We start from the raw sequence: 18491 nt of genomic DNA on the forward strand, positions 1-18491 counted from the left end.
AAACTCAAATGGGATTTTTATTGTTTAAAAGGAGTTGGGGGGCAGGAAGCGACTGCTCAGTCACAAAACTAGATTCCTTCCCACCCCCAGCCACAGTAGGGGAAATGCCCATCGGCCCCTTCCCCAACCATCCAGCATGCCCTTGTCCCAGATGTGGGCCCAGGAGCCCTATCCCACCAACAGTCCCTCCCTGCTCCACCCCACCCCCCATTCCTCAGGCCAAGTCTGACTGCAGATCTTAGAGGAGAGTTTCAGCAACAGGAGTCTCTGCCCAGGGAGCCCTGAGATCCAGGGCTGGGAAGCCAGGGAGTCCTGCCATCCAGGCCATGCCTCCTGGGCTCAGCTCCCCTTCCCGGTACCCGGTAGCATTGAAGGCACGGAAGTGTGTGGGGCAGGCGCCCCCATAATTCCTGGGTCCCAGGGCCCCAGCCTTCTGAGATCCCGCGCTCCTGACGCCAGGTCTTCCCCATCTGCCCAGACTCCGTCTCCCTTTCCTGCCACACCCTATCAAGTCTTGGCGGGCAGGAGGGCCGGATCCAGGCAGGGCCCCTCAGTTGTGCTAGAAGCGCCCATTTTTGCCTTCGGTATTTGTGCCATAGGGCAGGCGGGGCATCCGAATAACCCGTCCGGAAACATCCAGTGGCTTGGAGGGGGCAGCGAGGGGGGAGGGGTCCTCGGGGCCTGCAACGGGGAGGGGCCAGGAGCTGTGCTTTAAGGCATGCCTCTCCATGCCCCGTCATCACCCCAGTGGCTCTGAACTCCCCAGGGGCACCCCCCAAGAGGCCAGTCCCACCAACAGTCTTCAGGAACCCTGTTTCCAGCAAGGGGCAGTCATAGGGGCAGGGAGCTCAACCAGCCTCCTCCCTGGCCTGGCCAAGGGCTCCCCTCTCCCCATTGCTATTCCCCTCCACACTTCTTGGTACTCACCCAAGTTCTGGCATGGAGGGAGTTTGACCTTGGACATAGGTAGCGTGGCCTTTCCCAGGGGCCGGATGGTAGGGGTTCGCTGCCCAACCACTGGCATCCTCTGGTCTGACATGTGATTCTCCACAGGACGGAGCCCAGCAACGTGCATCTTGGGGCGGGAGAGCAGTGCTGGCTGGAGAGCCGGATGAGCTGGGATCTGCGTGGGGGTCTGATACAAGGAGATGTTAGGTTCACTTGGGGGACACTCCATGGAGAGTGGTGCACAGCCAGGGTTACCCTGAGGCCTCTGGAGGAGCCCAGCCTTCGGAACCCGGCAAGGAGGGGGCCCTGACACCCCCAGCTCCTGTCCCCCTAGGCTCACCCCTTGTCCTGTGACTTCACAGGACTGGGACTTCCGCTTCCTCTTTGCCTCCAGGGACTCCTCCCGTTTCCTGCAGAGGCTTTTGTTCTGGCCTTGCAGTGCAGGACAAGGGCCATCGCCATGACGCTCGACCGCCTGGGATGGCGCCTCGCCCGTGATGCTGGACAGGCTGTCCTCACTGTCACTGCGCTGGGGGGTGGGGCTGGGCGGCCGCTTGCAGGCCAGCAGTTCGGGCAGCCGCATGTCATCAGTGTCGCCCAGCGAGTGCAGGGACAGGCTGCTGTGCCTCATGGTGGGTGCCAGCAGTTGGCGCCCCTCGGCCCCAAGGGCCGGCAAGCGCTGCCGGGCAGCCTTCACGGAGCTGCCCTTGGTGTCGGTCAGGGTCTCCTTCTTCCCTGCGGTGGGACAGAGGGGCACCCAGCCCGGGGTCAAGGCCACATTTTCCTCCCGCTCCTGCACCTCCAACACCCCTTTCTTTGCTGCAGCTCACCCCAACTTGCTTGCTGTTTGAGAAACTTTGGGCAAGTTTCTGAGCCTTCTTTTCACCTGTAAACTGACGATGGTAAAACTAACCCCAGTGGGTTGTGAAGATTGTATTTTTTGGACCATGACACACGGCATACGGGATCTTGGTTCCCTGACGGGATTGAACCTTCACCCGCTGCAGTGGAAGTGCTGAGTCTTAACCACTGGACCGCCAGGAAGTCCCAGGTTCTGAGGGTGGATTGCTGAGATAATGGGGGTCGCCTGTGGCCACAGGGTAGGGAGGGCTCGGACTCCACCTGCTCTTACAATTATTTCCGAGTGGCAAGTGGAGGGGGCGTGATCCCAAGTGCCACGTGTTCCCCATTCTGGCTTCTGACTGTGTCCCCTGCTGTGTGTGGACACAGCAGGTGGGTACTCTTCTCTGGGCACCGGTGCCTGTCTTTCTAGAATGACGCCTGGGTGTGTTCAGCAGCGGAGAGGGAAGGAAGGGGCTTTGTGCTGGGTGCTCTGAGCTGTTGAGATGATTCCAGGCACAGGCTGATGAGGGGGTGGGGGGAGACAGGGGACGCACCTTTGCCGGTCAAGGGGATCTTCGACCGATTCTCTCTGTTTTCAGGGGAGGAGTTGATCTGGCCGTTCGGACCAACCTGAGTGGTGGCCTGTGAGATGAATGGGTTGGGAAGAGAAGCCAATGGGCCCAGCAGGGACCCTTTGTCCTCAGAGGGCTGTTTTGGAAAAGTTCCATCCCACCCATTGGGTGTCCCCCCGGGGTACTCCCACCCACATCAGGGGAGCCCGGGGTGCCCGTGGGGCCCGCTGCTCACCTCCTGTGTCACCAGGTTGCTGGCCGGGATACGGGGTGGAGTGGGCACAAAGGAGCCCTTCGCTTGCCAGGCCCGGGAGCTGGCCTTCAACAGGTGTTTGGCTTCACTGAGGTCAGCAGAGGAGGATGGGCAGCTGTTGCCCAGGCTGGCACCACGGGAGGCCCATGCCCACCCCTCCTGAGAACTGTTGCATTGTGGGAACGAGGACCCCAAAGTACGGCTTCAGACCTGTGCCCCCGCCCCGCCTGCCGTTCCTGCTCCATCCTCCCTGGGAAGCCAGGTCTGGGATGGCATCTCTGAGACACGGCCCGGTGTCTCCGGCGGGTTGGACGGCCGGAAGTGGTCCTCAGGCTCACCTCTCAGTGCTGAGCAGAGGGAGGAAGCTTCTGTGCTGGTGGGGGGACTCGGAGGTCGCCATCTTGACATTTTCTAGGTCAGACTCCCCCGAGGTCGGCACGGTTCCTGGGGGGCTAATCTTGGGCCAGGTGCTGTCCTGGGGAGGGGAAAGGAGGGAGAGGGAGTCGGAAGACTTGTCTCAGACTGAGTAAACAGCCTGCCTAACACAGGCACACAGGGAGTCTGGGGCTGTAATCTGGGCTGGGAGCCCCAGGAGATAGGGGGGCTCGTGTTCTGAGTCCCAGGGGCCAGCTGTGGTCTGCGAGGCATCCCCAGTAGCACCGCCGGGTGGCCTGGTCTCCTGGGAGGGCATCTGGGGCCCTTAGTGCTATCTCAGATGTCCAACCCTGATCCTTAGACCCTGGATGGGGACACGTGCCGGAGAAGAACACCGCAGGAGGGGAGCCTGGCGAGGCTTTGGGTCGGATAAGCAGCAGGAGGAGGAGCCAGCTTTCTGGGGACCAGCCAGCCGGGTCAGAGGCCACACTAGGTGCTGGCAGGCGCCGCCCTGGTCCTCAGCCCCGCCCTTAGTCATGTGCGCATGGTCTGGCCCGGGCACCCACCTGCAGGGCCTGAGAGGCCAGGCGGTCCATCATGGTGGCGCGCTCCAGGCTGCCCTCCTCCTGCTCCCGCAGGTACGCTTCGTACAGCTCCTTCAGGTGCTGTGGGACGGCCAGGTTGCAGTCTGCGGTGGGGGAGCGGAGAGGCAGGGCTCAGCGCGCGCCCTCGGGCCCTCAGCAGGTCGGACGCGCGGGCCGGGGCCCCTACCCTTGATGAGCTGCTGCTGGGCGCGGATGATCTTTTCGCAGAGGTTGCGGCGCTGCTCCAGGTGGCGCAGGACCTCGCGGCAATGGCGGAGCGCGCTGGTGCGGAGCAGGGCGTGCGGCTGCATCTCAGCGTTCCGCAGCTCCAGCTCATGCACGCGGCAGAGCAGGCCGAGCGCCTCGCGCTGCTGCTTCGAGCTGACGCGCTGCGGCAGCGTCTCCTCCAGGCGGCGGCCCCGCGCACGCAGCTCCCGGCACCGCTGCTCCAGCGCCAGCTGGGGAGCCCATTGGGCCGTCAGCACCAGGTGGCCGCAGAGCGGGTCCTCGGCCCTAGAAGTCCCCGGACGCTGGGCGGCTGGCTGAAGCCTCACTCCGAGGCCTGCTTTTAGAAGCTGTGTCTTGAACTCTGCAACTGGGGACTGCTCCTGGGTGACCCCTCTGTGCCTACCTTCTTGCAATCCATCCCTGACACAGGCTCCGTGCAGGGAAGTCGTTCAGTTCTGCCCGACTCTGTGCGGTCCCCTGGACCGCAGCCCGCCAGGCTCCTTCTCCCATGGGATTCTCCAGGCAAGGATACTGGAGTGGGCTGCCATTTCCTTCTCCAAGGGATCTTCCCGACCCAGGGATCAAACCTCGGTCTCCCGCATTGGCAGGCAGACCCTTTACCATCTGAGCCACCAGGGAATCCAGGGAAATGAGCTCCGTGGACCAGCTCAACCCCAGCTCACCTGATGCCCTCTGGACTGGTGGACCCTGAAGCCCCCTGGTATGGCTATGCTCCAGAACAGAGAAGGGTGATCTGGAAAATCCTAATTAGAATGCTGGCTACCCGTTTTCTGAGTCTTTACTATGGGAAAGGATTTACTTAATCTTCTCATCAACCCCACTAGGGTTGACCACTCCCATTTTAAAGATGAGTGCTTGACTGGGGAATCCCATGGACAGAGGAGGCTGGCGGGCTATGTAGCCCATGGGGTAGGAAAGAGTCAGACCCAACTGAGCACACGCACACAGCGTCAGTCCCTCGCTGGTGTCCGACTCTGCAACCCGCCAGGCTCCTCTGTCCGTGGGGATTCTCCGGGCAAGAATACTGGAGTGGGCAGCCACTTCCTACTCCAGGGGATCTTCCCGACCCAGAGATCGAACCGGCATCTCCCGCATTGCAGGCGTATTCTTTACCATCTGAGCCACCAGGGAAGCCCTCAGATGTGAGAGAGACTCAGAGTCACAGGGGATTTGTGGCCTGAGAGCCCAGGTTTCACGCCTCCCACAAGCCTCCCCCAGCCCCTTCCTGCTGAGTCTCTCAACCCCCCCTTGCCCAGCCCCCCCGAGCCCCAGGGACCTTCTGCTTTCGCAGCTTCTTCCGCTCCGTTAGCAAGGTAGCGATGCTTTTGCGGGCGGACACCACCTCGGCAGGCTCCCTGATGTCTGGCTGGCCATCCCCGGTGCCCAAGTCCTTCCCGATGGCATCCTTAGCGAAGGACTCCTTCCGACGCTCCTCCCGCCACTTGAGTGCCTGGCCTGAATTCTTGTGCTTCCAGCTGCCACAGCCCCAACCCCAAAGGAGACGGGGGATTCAGGCCATGGGGGTGGGGGGGCACAAGGTGCGGCTCCAGCTCCCGGCTCCCATCCCAGGCCAGCGGTGCTTACCCGGCGATGGTGAGCAGGTGGCGGGAGGTGTCCATCTGCAGCTCCATGCCACGGTTCTCCAGCTCCAGCAGGCGTCTCCGAATGTCCATTTGCTCCTGGAAGGTGCTGATCAGCTGCTCACGAAGGTGTTCCATCGCAGCGTGTTCACCCCACCCGCTGTGCAGCTGGACCTCGGCTGCCAGTTGAATGGGAAGTGGGAGAGGTCATCGGAGGAGGAACGGTCAGGCCAGGAAAGTCTGGGTCCGCCTGGGCCCTCCCTTCTCTCTTTCTCCCCGAAAGACTTCCGTGTAACCACTTCCTCCAGGAAGACCTCCTAGATTACCACCTCCCACATCCCACTTCTACACTGTCTTCAGGCGGTGACCCAAAGGTGACTCCCAGCCTCCCTGTATGAACTGGGCTTCCGCCAGCCTTTAGAGCGCCTTTCTGTCAACTAGTAAAAGGCACCCCTTAGACACTTTACTGCCATGTGCTGCAAAATCGTCAAAGCAAGTACAGAAAATCTGTAAGGGAACCGTATCCCTTCTGGTGATGCCGGGCGCAGTCTCACAGCCCTCACTGCAGTCCCCAGAGTGAAGGCTGCACACAGCTAAACGCCCAGGTGGCTCTCACTCTGATACCACCCAGTTCTGGGGTCAGGTCTCTGAGGCAGAGATCGCGATTCTGTTTGACAGCTGAAGGACGGAAGGCTTAAAGGCTGCTCAGTCAGAAAGAGCCCGGCTTTGAAGCCAGCGCTGTCTGACCACACAGCACCCCGAGGCAGCCTGGAGGGGCTTCGGGAGACGGGCTCCCCCTCACGCACGCACGCACCCTGGATGTGGCGGATGTCGCCCCGCTCCACTGGGCTCGGTCCGGGCTCCGCCCGCCCTTCTCCTCGATCTTGCATTTGAGCCTCTGGATCTCGCCCCGCAGGTCAGCGATGATGTTCGTGTCCTGGGCGATGCGGTAGGAGACGCCGAGCAGGTTCTGCTTCACCTGGGGAGGGGGCGGGCTACAGTCACCTGGAGGCCAGGGCCTGGCCTCGGGGACCCTCTTTTCCTGTCTCCTGGATGACAGGAATGACCTCTTTGCCTCCGACTCTGCTGTGCTTAGTCGCTCAGTTGTGTCTGACTCTTTGTGACCCCATGGACTACGGCCCGCCAGGCTCCTCTGTCCATGGGAATTCTCCAGGCAAGAATGCTGGAGTGGGTTGCCATGCCCTCCTTCAGGGGATCTCCCCAACCCCGGGGTTGAACCCAGGTCTCCCTCATTGTGGGCGTCGTCTTTACCATCTGAGCCAGCAGGGAAGCCCAACACTGGAGTGGGTTGCCATGCCCTTCTCGGGGGATCGTCCCAACCCAGAGATTGAACCCAGGTCTCCCGCATTGCAGGCAGATTCTTTATCACTTGAGCCACCAGGGAAGCCCTGCCTGCAACCCTACAACCTATCAAACTACATGCCTCCACCAGAGGCATACTCCTAAAGTTGTGCCCCCGGCCCCAGCCCCGGCCTCTGCGTCACTCAACCTTCGTTGGCTCCCGACTGCTGGGGGAACGCCCTGAGTCCTCATCTGGTGCTGAAGGCGCACTGCTCTCTCTCATTCAGCTCACTCAGCCGAGGAACCGATCCCCTCGCCCCACCTGCGCCGCAGACACCTCCTCCTCCCTGCCTTAGGAGCCTCTGTCCTTACTGCTCCCTCCCTTCTGGAGTCTCCTCTTCATCCTTCAGAGTCCCACTCACCGGCTCTAAAGAGGATCGTGGGAATCCCACTGGCCTCCCTGCTGTTGGTGTGATTTCCTGCTATTAATAACACTCTGAACTATCAATTCGCTCTTTTAAGGGTCTCTTCCCACCATTAAGTTCCTTAATGGAGAGAGCAGAGAGAACGCATCCAGCTCCTGAAACAGTCACCGGACAACTGAAGTGTTAGGAGAATGTTGGTTAGGTTCTTAGACTCTTTGACACGGGTGGGCCCAGGTGACCTCATAGAGAGCCAGGATTCTCACACACTGACCAGAAAAGGTGACTGGGCAGACCTCAGTGCCACTCCTACCCAACTGGGAAGCCACTTAGCTCCCTCCAGCCTCACTGTCCTCAACTGTAAAGCGAGGACAGAAGTAACGCCTGCCTCGCTTGAGGATCACATGAGATGAACTGATAAGGGTTCACAGTAGAAGCACTCATAAGTCACCAACATTGTCACAGTTGGGAGTAAAGGTCTGAAGGAGCGCCTCTTAAGAGGAAGCAGGAAGGGGCTGGCCGCCAGGCCTTGGCGATGAGCACGGACTCTGAACCGGAGGAGCACAGGGACTTCCCTGGTGGTCCGATGGTCAAGCGTCTGCCTGCCCATGCAGGGCACGTGGGTCCAGTGTCTGGTCTGGGACGCTCTCACATGCCACGGGGCCACTAAGCCCGTACAGCCACCCTTACTGAGCCCACACGCCCCACAGCCCGTGTCGCACAACAAGAGAATCCACCACTCACCTCTGTGAACTCGGGAGGAGCCCCTGGTTCGCCGCAAGCAGAGAAAGCCCGCACCCAACAACAAGGGCTGATCATGGCCAGATCAAGTTAGAAAAAGAAGGGGACCCTCAGAAGCTGTGGGCTCCCTGGCAAGTTACGGGGGGACAGAGCAGGGTGGCTCGGTCCAGTGTGTGTGTTTGGGGGGCTGGGGGGTGGCAGGACCTGGAATCAGTCCAGGGGGCTTGAATCTTGGCCCAGAAAGGCAAGTCCTGGGGGCACACAGCAGGGGCCCCCTCACCCACGTTGATGTTCTTGGCCTGGCCCGCGGAGGTCAGGGTGTTCCGGGACTCCTTTGAGGCGCTGCTCGCAGGGCTGATGTGGGTGATCATCACGGTGCGGCTGTTTCCCCCCAGGGAGTCCTGGACGGGCCGGGGGGAGGGGGGGGCGGCGGTCAGCAGGGGCCGCCTCCCTGGACCTGCTCCCCCGTGATGCCCTCATGGGTGTGCTCTCTCTCACACATGCACGGGTGCGGGAGCCGAGCACCCCGCGGCCCCTCCCCACCCCTCTGCCGTCTCCCCACTGCTTCCCTCTCCCAGTTTCATCTCCAAAGTTGGTGCTTGAAAATTTCCAGCATCTGAGTCCGGGTCTCCCAGCTCTCCTTCTCCCCGCCTCATATACATGAGGATGAGGAAACGTTGGTTGGAACCAGAGCGGGAAGAGCTCTGAGGGGTCCTGGGCTTCTCCGCCATCTCTTGGGCCTTCCAGGTCACCCCCTTTGCTGACAATGGAAGGCGCCATTGTCTTGGCTGGAGAGAGGCTGGTGATGGAGTGAACTGGGCCTGTGGCCGCTGCCTCCCTTGCCCCGGGCTTGCCCTGCCCTCTTCAATGGAGAGAGTACGGGGCTACCGGAGCCCGGGGGCAAAGCCCTCGGGCGCGGCAGTGACCAGCTGAGTGACTTCAAGCAAGCTCCTTCACCTCCCTAACCCTCGGCTCCCTCGGGTGTCTAGGTGGCAGGAGCCGGCTTTCGTACCCCCAGCCTGTAGGTGCAGGTCACCTGCAACTCTGCCATCAGCCCAGCCAGACCTCTGCTGGGGCCCCACGTCCAGCACTTACTGGCGTGAGCCCTTGGGGAGGTTACTTAGCCTCCCAGTGCCTCAGTTTCCTTGTCTGCAAATGGAAATAATGACTCCCCAACTCAGATACGCTGACCCGATAGAAACAACTGCGGAGAATTCCCTGGCTGTCCAGCGGTTAGGACTCCATGCTTTCACTGCTGAGGACCCGAGGTTCAATCCCTGGTTGGGAAATTAAGATTCCACAAGTCATACAGAATGGCTCCCTCCTCTCCAAAAAGGAGCTGGGTGTGGCCGGGGGTGAAGGACTGCATTCAGAGCCCAGCCAGGAGCGTGCTCCCAACCCCACAATAGCAGCCTCTGGGAGCCACGAGACTGACTGTCCACCTGAACCCCCAAATCCAGATGACTCCCAGTTCCCTCAAACCCACAGCCCTGGGGCTGGTGGGAGGGGAGCAGTCAGATGCTCAGATGCAACCTCTTTCCCTCCCTGCTGTTCACAAACAGGGGCCTGCGAGCACATGCTCGGTCGCTTCAGCCATGTGCGACTCTTCCAGACCCCGTGGACTGGCTCCTCTGTCCATGGGATTCTCCAGGCAAGAGTTCCGGCGGGGGTTGCCAAGCCCTCCTCCAGGGGACGATCCCCAACCCAGGAATCAAACCCACGTCTCCTGCATCCCCTGCATTGCAGGAAGATTTTTTTTTTTTTTAACCCATTGAACCACCTGGGAAGCCCTAACATACAGGACACCCAGTTTAGATCTGAAATTGGGATAAATGAGTGAGCTTTTTTTAAAGCATAAGTATGTCCCAAAGATGGCATGGGACATACACTATGATACCCAAACCGGATGTTCACATGCAGCTGGGTATCCTGTCTTTTCGTCTGCGAAGCTGGCAGCCCCACCCTGGGGGCCCAGGGCCCAGGCCCGGTGGCAGCTGGTACCTTCAGGAGGCGGGGGAGCTTGCTGTCGGGATCGCTGATGTACTTGTTGGTACTCTTGTCGCTCAGCGTGTTGATGCAGTTGCCCAGGGCCAGCAGCGAGCGGTTGATGTGGGCCCCCTCTTTCACGCACTGCCCACGGTTCTGTGTCTGGGGGGCGAGCGAAGGTATGACTCCCCACCCCAGGCCATACTGGGTTGTAAACCCCTCCCCGTCCCCCAGGGCTCTACAAGGAAGAGACGCTGAGGACCTGGTCTGCCCTCTGCCCAGGGAGGGCATTCCAGGTCAGAGAACGAGAGGGTCTCTGGACAACAGTGGGGCTTCCTAGGTGGGTGCTGGTGGTAAAGAACCTGCCTGGCAACGCAGGAGACACAGGAAATGCCGGTTCGATCCCTGGGTCTAGAAGATTCTCTGGAGGAGGGCATGGCAACCCACTCCAGGACCCTTGCCTGGAAAATCCCATGGACAGAGGAGCCTGGCAGGCTACACTCCATGGGGCCACAGACTTGGACACGACTGAAGCAACTGAGCATGCACGCTGGACAAGAGCAGGGGACAGGAGGCTCCCAAGGAGGGCTGAGAGCCTGGCTCTTCGTCTCCCTGGGGACTGACCCGCTGGCACAGTTAAGGGCAGCTCCGAGGGCGAGATGGAGGGAGGTCGAGACTTCCCAGGCAGCTCAGCTGGGAGCCGGCACAGCCGTGGGCTCCCCACTCTAGAGAGAGCCAGGCTCCAGAGGGGAAGGACGGAAGTTTGTGTGTATGCGGGGAGGGGCGTGTGAACTGCATGTGTATATGGGACCGCGTGTACACGTGTATAAGGTGTGTGAGGAACCCCCTGGTCGTCCAGGGGCTAAGGCTCCACGCGCCCCATGCAGGGGGCCTGTGTTCGATCCCTGGTTAGGGAACTAGGTCCCACATGCCACAGTTAAGAGTTTGAATGCTGCAACTAAAGATTCCATGTGCCGTAACTAAGACCCAAAGCAGCTAATACATAAATAAATAAATAAACTGCAAGGAGATCCAACCAGTCCATGCTAGAGGAGATCAATCCTGGATGTTCATTGGAGGGACGGATGCTAAAGCTGAAGCTGCAATACTTTGGCCACCTCATGCGGACGAGTTGACTCACTGGAAAAGACTCTGATGCTGGGAAAGGTTGGGGGCGGGAGGAGAAGGGGACGACCGAGAATGAGATGGCTGGATGGCATCACCGACTCTGTGGACATGAGTTTGAGTGTACTCCGGGAGTTGGTGATGGACAGGGAGGCCTGGCGTGCTGTGATTCATGGGGTCGTGGAGAGTTGGACACGACTGAACTGAACTGAACTGACTGAAAGATATATATATATAAAAGGAAGCCTGTGCGTTAGGAAATGCATGGATTTGTGTGTGAATGGATGTGAGAACAGGACAGGACCAAGTCCCAGGAGGCTCTGCCACCCTCGGGAGACGTCTCTGCCCAGCCTGCTGAAGCTGGAACCCGGTGGCTGCAGGGCACACCCTCTCCCCACTGGCTGCTGCCCGCCCCCTTCCTCCAGGAAGCCCTCAGGCCTTTATGGAAAGAGAACGTGTTTCTCCGGCTCCACCCTGTTGAAACCAACCACACGTGTTCCAGCACGAAGCCCTTGTTACTTCTCCCTGGTGCTTGCATTTGCTTCAGTGCTAACGGTGAGATGCCCATGGATGCAGGAGACTACGAAACTTCTGAATTTGCCCACAAGAGGGGGCCTGGGCCCAGGTCTGGGTGGCAGGGCTGGGCAGACAGCGATGGAGGGGGACGAACACTGACAAGTGGGTGGCGGGCCCTTTTCTCTCCCTGATGTGGTGGGCAGGGTCCCCCCATCAGGGGACATCGTCTCCGTGGGGCCCCAGCTCCTCACCGGGCCCATTCATTCTCCTGGCTGTTTCCCCACGTCCTCCGGGACACGCACTGTTTCCTTCCCTGGAGAGACCCTCACACTCCCAGGCCCCTTCCCACAAACAGCCCCTGGGGGGGTCTCCCTGGGGTACCCCAGCCCAGCCCAGGACCCCAGCCCAGCCCAGCCATCCTTCCTGTCCTCTGTGCCATCCCTCACTGCCCTCCCCTCCGGAGCACCCCAACTCCCGCCCTCCCTGAGACAGTCCCCACTCCGCCCCTTGCGGAGCGGGGTGGGCCAGCCACCCTGCCCGGCCCCCCAAGCTCTGCCCTCAGCCCCAGGGGGAGCCGGCCTCACCTAGGAGGCCCGCTCAGAGCCAGCCAGATTGATCATGAAGAGGCGGCCCTGCCGCACCTCCTGTAGGATGTCCCTGACGCGGCTGCGCTGACGCATGGCCACCTGGAGCACGGCGTGGGAGCACAAGGACCCCTGGTTGGCGGCCGTGGACTCCTGGGTCCTCTGCCGGTTCCCCCTCATCAGCAGCTCCATGATCTGGGAGGGCGGGGCAGAGAGTAGGGAGGCCACTCCTGGGGGCCCGTGGGCACGCTCCCCAGTCCTGCCTCTGCGAGGTTGGGAAGGGGCCCAAGGCAGGGCTGGGTCAGCCTCCCCGTGTGCTGTGGGGGCCGAGAGGTCAGGGCCTGTCTGTCAACTGGAAGGCGGGGTGCCTGGCCGGTCCCCAGGGTCAGCGTGGCCGCGGGTGTGTCATCCAGGTCCTCTGTGCCTGCCCCAGCTCCAGCCCAGCTGAGCCGCAGCGGCTCCCCGGGTGCAGAGCCCTGCTGCCTCTGGTCACACCCCAAACACACACACACAGAGGTTAGTGTCCTCCACGACCCTGCTGGCTGCACAAGATTCGCCTCTTTGGCATTGATAGTGCAGACCTCGGTGATTCCGGCCACCTGGATCACTCCCCTGGAGTCTTCCCCCAGCTCCAGGTACCCCAAGGCAGGGTTCAGCAGGTCCCGGATCATCTCATTGTAGATCTGATGGGACCGGTTGGAAGGGTCAGGGGACAGACATTAACGGGAGACCAAGAGCAGGAGGTTCAGGAAACAGCTGGGCTCTCCATCCCTCCCGAGAGCTCCAGGCTCCTCTCAGGAAACCCGGGGTTAAGGAGATGACCCCTCTCCTTCCTTCCTATGGGGTGGGCGTAAGGGGGCTTCAGCATCCAGGGGGGAGACACTGGGCTGCCAGAGCCAACAGCACAGAAGGTAGCAGGCCGGCCAGGCACCGGGCAGAGCATGGGACCTAACCCACGGCCAAGCCCTGGTGGTTACTAGGCAACCCTTATGGTACCTTCACCCAGCCTCGCCAACCACGGCCCCCGAAGTGCATCTTGCTGGCTAAGTCAACACGACGCTGGCTGGAGCAGGTGCTGGCAGCAATGCCTCCCTGCCCTTCCTGAGCTGTCACCCAGGAGATTATCAGCTTCCAGAGGGTGCCAGGGAGGCCAGGAGCCAGATGGAGCCTAGCCCAGTGGCTCTCCCGCCGCTTCTGGCCTCTGTGGGTCCCCACCCCCGCTGATCTGCTATTGCCCAGTGATAGCACTCCCAAAGGTGGGCATCGGGGGCTGTGTCAAGGTGGAGAAGGCTGGCAGGTCTAAGCCTGTCCGTGTATGTAACGTTCTCACCTGTACCTACATATACAGAGTGCCTGCAGGTACCCTGGCAAAGCAAATAGGGTCGGCTCAGTCGTGTCCGACTCTCTGCGACCCCTTGGACTGTAGCCTGCCAGGCTCCTCTGTCCATGGGATTCTCCAGGCAAGACTGGAGTGGGTTGCCATTTCCTTCTCCAGGGGATCTTCCCAAGCCAGGGATCGAACCCTGGTCTCCTGCATTGCCGGCAGATTCTTTACCATCTGAGCCACCAGGGAAGCGAAGGAGTGGGTCCAGAGGATGGCCTCTGGGAGGGTGGCTGAGGTGCTCAGTGACCAGGTCACTTTGGAGTAGCCAAGTGCGCAGGGCTAGACTCTAAAGCCCCAGGGTCGTGAGTTTGAATTCCTGTTCCCCCGCTTGCTGTGTGACCTCGGGACTCTGACTGTCTAGTTCCTAGGCTCTCTGAACCTGAGCTTTTATAAAATGAGGCCGACCACACGCGCATGGGAGAGCAGCGGTGATGAGCACCCCCAGGAGACTGCCCCCTGACCTGACCCCCGGGAGGCAAACCAGCCCGGTCCTGTGGACCTCCTGGCCCAAGCCCACAGGACAGGGAGGACCGAGGGCTCACCTCCAGGTAGGACGTGGACACCTGGTTTTCCATGTCGTCGCTGGTCTCCTCGATGGCACGGAAGCGGTCGCTGAGGGTCCGAACGTGGATGCCGGGCTCGTGGTCCGTGCCCAGCATGGTGGAGGTTCTCCCGCAGCCTGGGGCGGAGCAGGGGGCGGGGGTGAGCAGGACGGAGACGGGCAGAGCGGGGACCCCTGGCAACCCTGGGTCTGTCCTCAGGGCTGGAGCCTCGCAGGTGCCCAGGAGGTGGGAGAGGGGAGAAGACGGCATCCTTGGCTGGGGATGGGGCTTTGGGTCCAAAGGGCTCTGGGAGAGGGCAGTTTCAATCGGCCACATCCTGGATTCCTGCTCCGGCCTGGGCCAGATGAGCTCGGAGGCGGAGGGTGAGGAGCTTGATTCTCGGGGGCACTCGCCCTCACCTGTGGGTCCGTAGGCAAAGATGGTGGCATTGGAGCCTGAGATGACGCCTTCAGTGAGGCTCCTAGCGCCCGGGGCACGGCCACGGCAGAGCCCACAGGCCCACGGGACCACCCTGACCCCCGACAGAGGCAGTTTCCTCCCTGGAGCCCTTGGGCCCTGAGAAGAGGGGGTGGGAAGGGGGGATGGGTGTCTCCGTTTCCCCCCCACGGGTTGGGGGGCAGGAAATGCCAGCCTGCAAGAGTGCTCAGGACACCTGAGACCCTGCCCACCGGCAGCTGGCTCCCGGCCCCCAGCCCAGAGGACGCCTCACACCTGCTCCTTGGAGCATCCGCAGATGGGTGAGACGGGGTCCCTGGGAAGGTGTCAGCTTCCCCGAGGTGCCCCTCCCAGCACCAGGTGGGCTTCAAGCACCTTCCCGCAGCTCCCCTAGGGGCCACCTGTGGGGAGGGCTGTGTGGGTCCCCGTGGAGGGTGGCATCTGTGTGCTGACCACGGTGTGTCCACGCAGAAGGCTCTGTATGCGCCACGCAGGCTCACACACGCCTGTGCATGTGGGGATACGGCAGTGAGAGAGCGAGTGATGGAGCGACGCCTGGGGCTCGGGACCGGGGTCCCCTAAGGGCTCCCTCCCAAGTCGGTCAGAGGGCAGAGAGGGGATCCTGTGTGTCCCCAGGCCCAGGCGCCCCCTCACCTGGCTGGCAGTGAAGTCAAAGGCCATGTCCAACAGGTAGGACTTCTCCTGGGAGCGGTGCGCCCGCAGGATGTCATCCGGACCCTCCATTGGGTGCATGAGAACCACCATCTGCAAAGGTCCCAAGGGGAGGCGGCCAGTCACCCGGGAGCCCCAGGCCCGCCCCGATGCCCACCCTCACCACTGGCCTCACCCCCCACTCAGGATGCGGGGAGGAGCGGGAGGGGCCAGAGGAGACTCGGTGTCCGGGAGCACCAGGGTCAAGGCCAAGCGAGTCCCACCACAGGACAAGACGCTGAGCGGACGGGCTGCCCTGGGAGCACCCCCGGGTCTCAGAGCTCCTTTCCGGGGTCAGCAGGGGAGTCAGGGCCAGTGACGGCCCAAAGAGAGCTTGAGAGGAGACGAGGCGGGAGGGTGGCCACTGGGGGGCAGACAGAGGAGGCTGGTTTGGGAACCCGGTCCAGTACCGTGGACTCAGGAGATGTATAGGGGTCCCTCTTGCACCCCCATCTGGCACCAGGATGCAGGAGCCCCTGGTGCTGGGAGGACCTAAGCTTTGAAGCTCCCACCAGGCTTCTCCCAGTAGGTACACACCGGTGCTCACTGCATCTAAACTGGTCTAAGACCACCACCACCATCCCTGCTTCCCCAGGTCCCAGCAGGGCCCTTCTCTGAGATCTTCAGTGGAGGGAAGAAGGAAGAGGTAAGACAGCTTCCTAGGAGGCCCGAAACCGGGACCCTCACGCTGAGGTTTTAACCAGTCAGGTGGGATTCCAGGGGAGCCACGAGAGGGGATGCCCCAGACAGGCTGGGCTGGGGCTCTGTGCAGGGAAAGGAGGTCACTGCCCCGGGCCCCCCTCACAGGCGGCTAAACGCTGGGTGGCCACAGTGAGCTGAGTGCAGGGCGCTGGGGCCTGCAGTGTACCTGGCGTGCACACCTGTCTCCAGCCACCGCCTCCGGGCTTCAGCCCCAGGGCCGTGTAAGTCTCTCCCAGTGTCCAGTTCCTGACTCGGGCCCTAATACCAGCAGCAGGAGCCCTGATCAAGTGTCAGACCCAAACGAAGAAATATCCGCCCACAAGTCCCCAGGCGTGGGTCCCAGAAGAGGGATGCAAGGGAACCTGACCAGCTGCACGGCTCTCACCCTTGGTGTCAGAGCTCCTGGGCACACCGGCAGCGCCAGCGGCCCAAGGGGCACCCTCTGGGGGCTTTCAGTGCAGGGGAGGGTGAGCAGCCTGCACGGATGCCCATCACCCACTGATCACCTTCAGATGACCTCTGGGCACTGCCAAGTTCATGGGCACCGTGGGCATCTGGTTCCTTTGACATCCCGCCTCCTGAATCAGGACGTTGTCAGCACGGCTGCCACGAGCCCCTCTTAAAAGAGGGTTTTGTCTGGGTCTCCATCTGTCTGGACCCCAGCCCGCACCCCACTCTTCAGAACATCACCGCCTTCCCTGTCCACTCGGGCACACAATGGAGCTTTTGTGCCCCTCGGCCAGGCGAACTGGAGCTGAGCTGCAGAGGGCTGGGGTGAGGGTGGGGTGCTCGTGGCTGCCACGGAGGCAGCACAGGGAGGTCAGGCCGAGTGGCCACAACTGCTGGGCACCTTGCATGTAACCCAGGCATTAAGTGATACCCTCCGGGTCAGAGACAGATGTAATTTCCTGCCTGACATTCAGAGTACAGTGGGGAACAGACCATTTTAATAACAAGCGCTGGGCTCCGGGAGGCAGGCAGAGTGCAGACAAGGGGCACACGATCCAGCTTTTCCACTACAGGAGGGCTTCCTGGAAGAGGAGGTACCAGCACTTTCTTTTTTTTAGTAAGATATTTAATATGGTTTCTGTGCTATAAAGGAAATCCTTGTTGCTTGGTGGTTTAGTTGCTAAGTTATGTCCGACTCTTTGCGACCCCATGGACTGGAGCCCACCGGGCTCCTCTGTCCATGGGATTCTCCGGGCAAGAACACAGGAGTGGGTTGCCATTTCCTTCTCCAGGGGATCTTCCTGACCCAGGGATCGAACCCAGGTCTCCCGCACTGCAGGCAGACGCTTTACCATCTGAGCCACCAGGGAAGCCCTAACTGTATACTGTTTACAACTAGACAAAATGACCGAGTCACGCCGCTTGGATCTGCAGCTGAAGAAAACCAAAGCCTGGAGAAGTCAAGAGACTTGCCCAGAGCCGCAGGGCTTCCTGAGCGATGAAGCCTGGGCGGGTTCAGACCCGGCCAACACCCATTTCTCAGGCCGGTTCCCTGACCAACCCCCACCACCCCCGAACGTCCACCTGCTTCCCAGGAGGCGGTGGCAGTGCATCTGCCCTTCGCTGACCGGCCTGCTCGGCCAGGCGGCCAGGCCAGGACCGGAGACGGTGTGCCCGCTTCGCCAGGGACACGCACCTACCGAGGAGGCCGTGTTCCTCTCATTTCTCTGGAGGGTGCACAGCCCACTCGAGACCTCCAGCAGGGTGGTCGTCCCCAGCTGGGAGCCGCAGGCGATGAAGCACCCGTTGTCTTGCACCCGGAGGCGGAAGAGGGCTTCATCACAGACCTGTTGGAGGGCCGGACAGACCCGGGGGAGCCACATCACCCTCTGCTCGTCTAGTCATCTGGTTCTTGGGGAGGCTTAGGCTGGCAGCCCCATTCAAACACCCCTAGGGACTTCCCCGACCGAGGGGGTCTCCAGCCTCAACCCACAGGAGGGGGTCCACACCCTAAGGTCGGTTGCAAGACCCTTCACTCCAGCCTCATCTCCCACCTTACCCCAGCCACCACGCCCACCCCTTCAGTCCAGCCTCACTTTCTTTCCTTTTTTCTTTTTAAACGGTCACACAGATAGGCATGTGGATCCTAGTTTCCCGACCAGGGATCGAACCTGTGCCCCCTGCATTGGAGGGCAGAGTCTTGACCACTGGACTGCCAGGGAAGGCCCTCCAGCGCGCGCCCCTTTCATTCTGCAGTTTCCCCAGCCCTGCTCTTTCCCAGGGCCCGAGCCTGCAGGTCTCTGCCCCACCTCTCCTGATAAGATAAGGCTGGCTCAGCTGGGAGGGTCAGCTGCAGGGAGCCTGGGCCCAGGCTTCAGAAGGAACGGGCCTGGCGAGAGGAAAGGCCAGGCTTCTGAGGGTGTGGATGCACCGGGAGCGGGGTGCACGTGACCTTCAGGCTGAAGGTAGGGTCGCACTGCTTGAACACAAAGTCCCAGATGTCTAAGGTCCCGTCCATCTTGGTGGTGAAGAAAACTGCTGGCCTCACAGGGCTCCAGGCGCCATCAATGAGATAAGCCATGTGATACCTGCAGGGAGCCGGGACCTCCGGTCAGGGACTGTGGGAGGGACTGGGACGCAGGGAGAGCCTGCTGAGCCGAGACCCTG

At 61.4% G+C, this 18491-nt stretch overlaps 3 protein-coding genes across 5 annotated transcripts in view; 1 reads left to right on the forward strand and 2 right to left on the reverse strand.

Moving 5' to 3' along the window:
• LOC129542658 (putative RNA-binding protein 46) overlaps positions 1-18491 on the forward strand; it is a 141751-nt gene that overhangs the window by 96827 nt on the left and 26433 nt on the right. The gene's annotated exons all lie outside the window — the stretch shown is intronic.
• LOC129542165 (kinesin-like protein KIF19) overlaps positions 1-18491 on the reverse strand; it is a 19955-nt gene continuing 1464 nt past the window's right edge. The window contains 18 exon segments of the mRNA XM_088828418.1: positions 1-681; positions 928-1135; positions 1289-1683; positions 2346-2433; positions 2599-2782; positions 2955-3091; positions 3558-3679; positions 3763-4033; positions 5101-5299; positions 5409-5583; positions 6219-6251; positions 6254-6900; positions 8074-8270; positions 9871-10017; positions 12081-12275; positions 12638-12763; positions 14007-14143; positions 15117-15227. Coding sequence (XP_088684544.1) covers positions 560-681; positions 928-1135; positions 1289-1683; positions 2346-2433; positions 2599-2782; positions 2955-3091; positions 3558-3679; positions 3763-4033; positions 5101-5299; positions 5409-5583; positions 6219-6251; positions 6254-6900; positions 8074-8270; positions 9871-10017; positions 12081-12275; positions 12638-12763; positions 14007-14123 — 3363 coding nt within the window. The 5' untranslated portion in view covers positions 14124-14143; positions 15117-15227 and the 3' untranslated portion in view covers positions 1-559.
• Positions 16140-18491, reverse strand: part of LOC148774817 (dynein axonemal intermediate chain 2-like) — a 12403-nt gene continuing 10051 nt past the window's right edge. Inside the window, exons 6-8 of one of the 2 annotated variants that reach the window (XM_088827966.1) lie at positions 18277-18412; positions 17525-17671; positions 16147-16906 (exon numbers count right to left, since the gene is read on the reverse strand). In XM_088827966.1, coding sequence (XP_088684092.1) covers positions 16892-16906; positions 17525-17671; positions 18277-18412 — 298 coding nt within the window. In that variant the 3' untranslated portion in view covers positions 16147-16891. Of the gene's footprint in view, positions 16907-17524; positions 17672-18276; positions 18413-18491 lie in introns of both variants that reach the window. The other variant, XM_088827967.1, reaches the window with a different exon arrangement.

Source organism: Moschus berezovskii, chromosome 19 (assembly GCF_049115385.1).
Source record: "Moschus berezovskii isolate FMDL1 chromosome 19, NW_MosBer_1.0, whole genome shotgun sequence".
NCBI lineage: Eukaryota > Metazoa > Chordata > Mammalia > Artiodactyla > Moschidae > Moschus > Moschus berezovskii.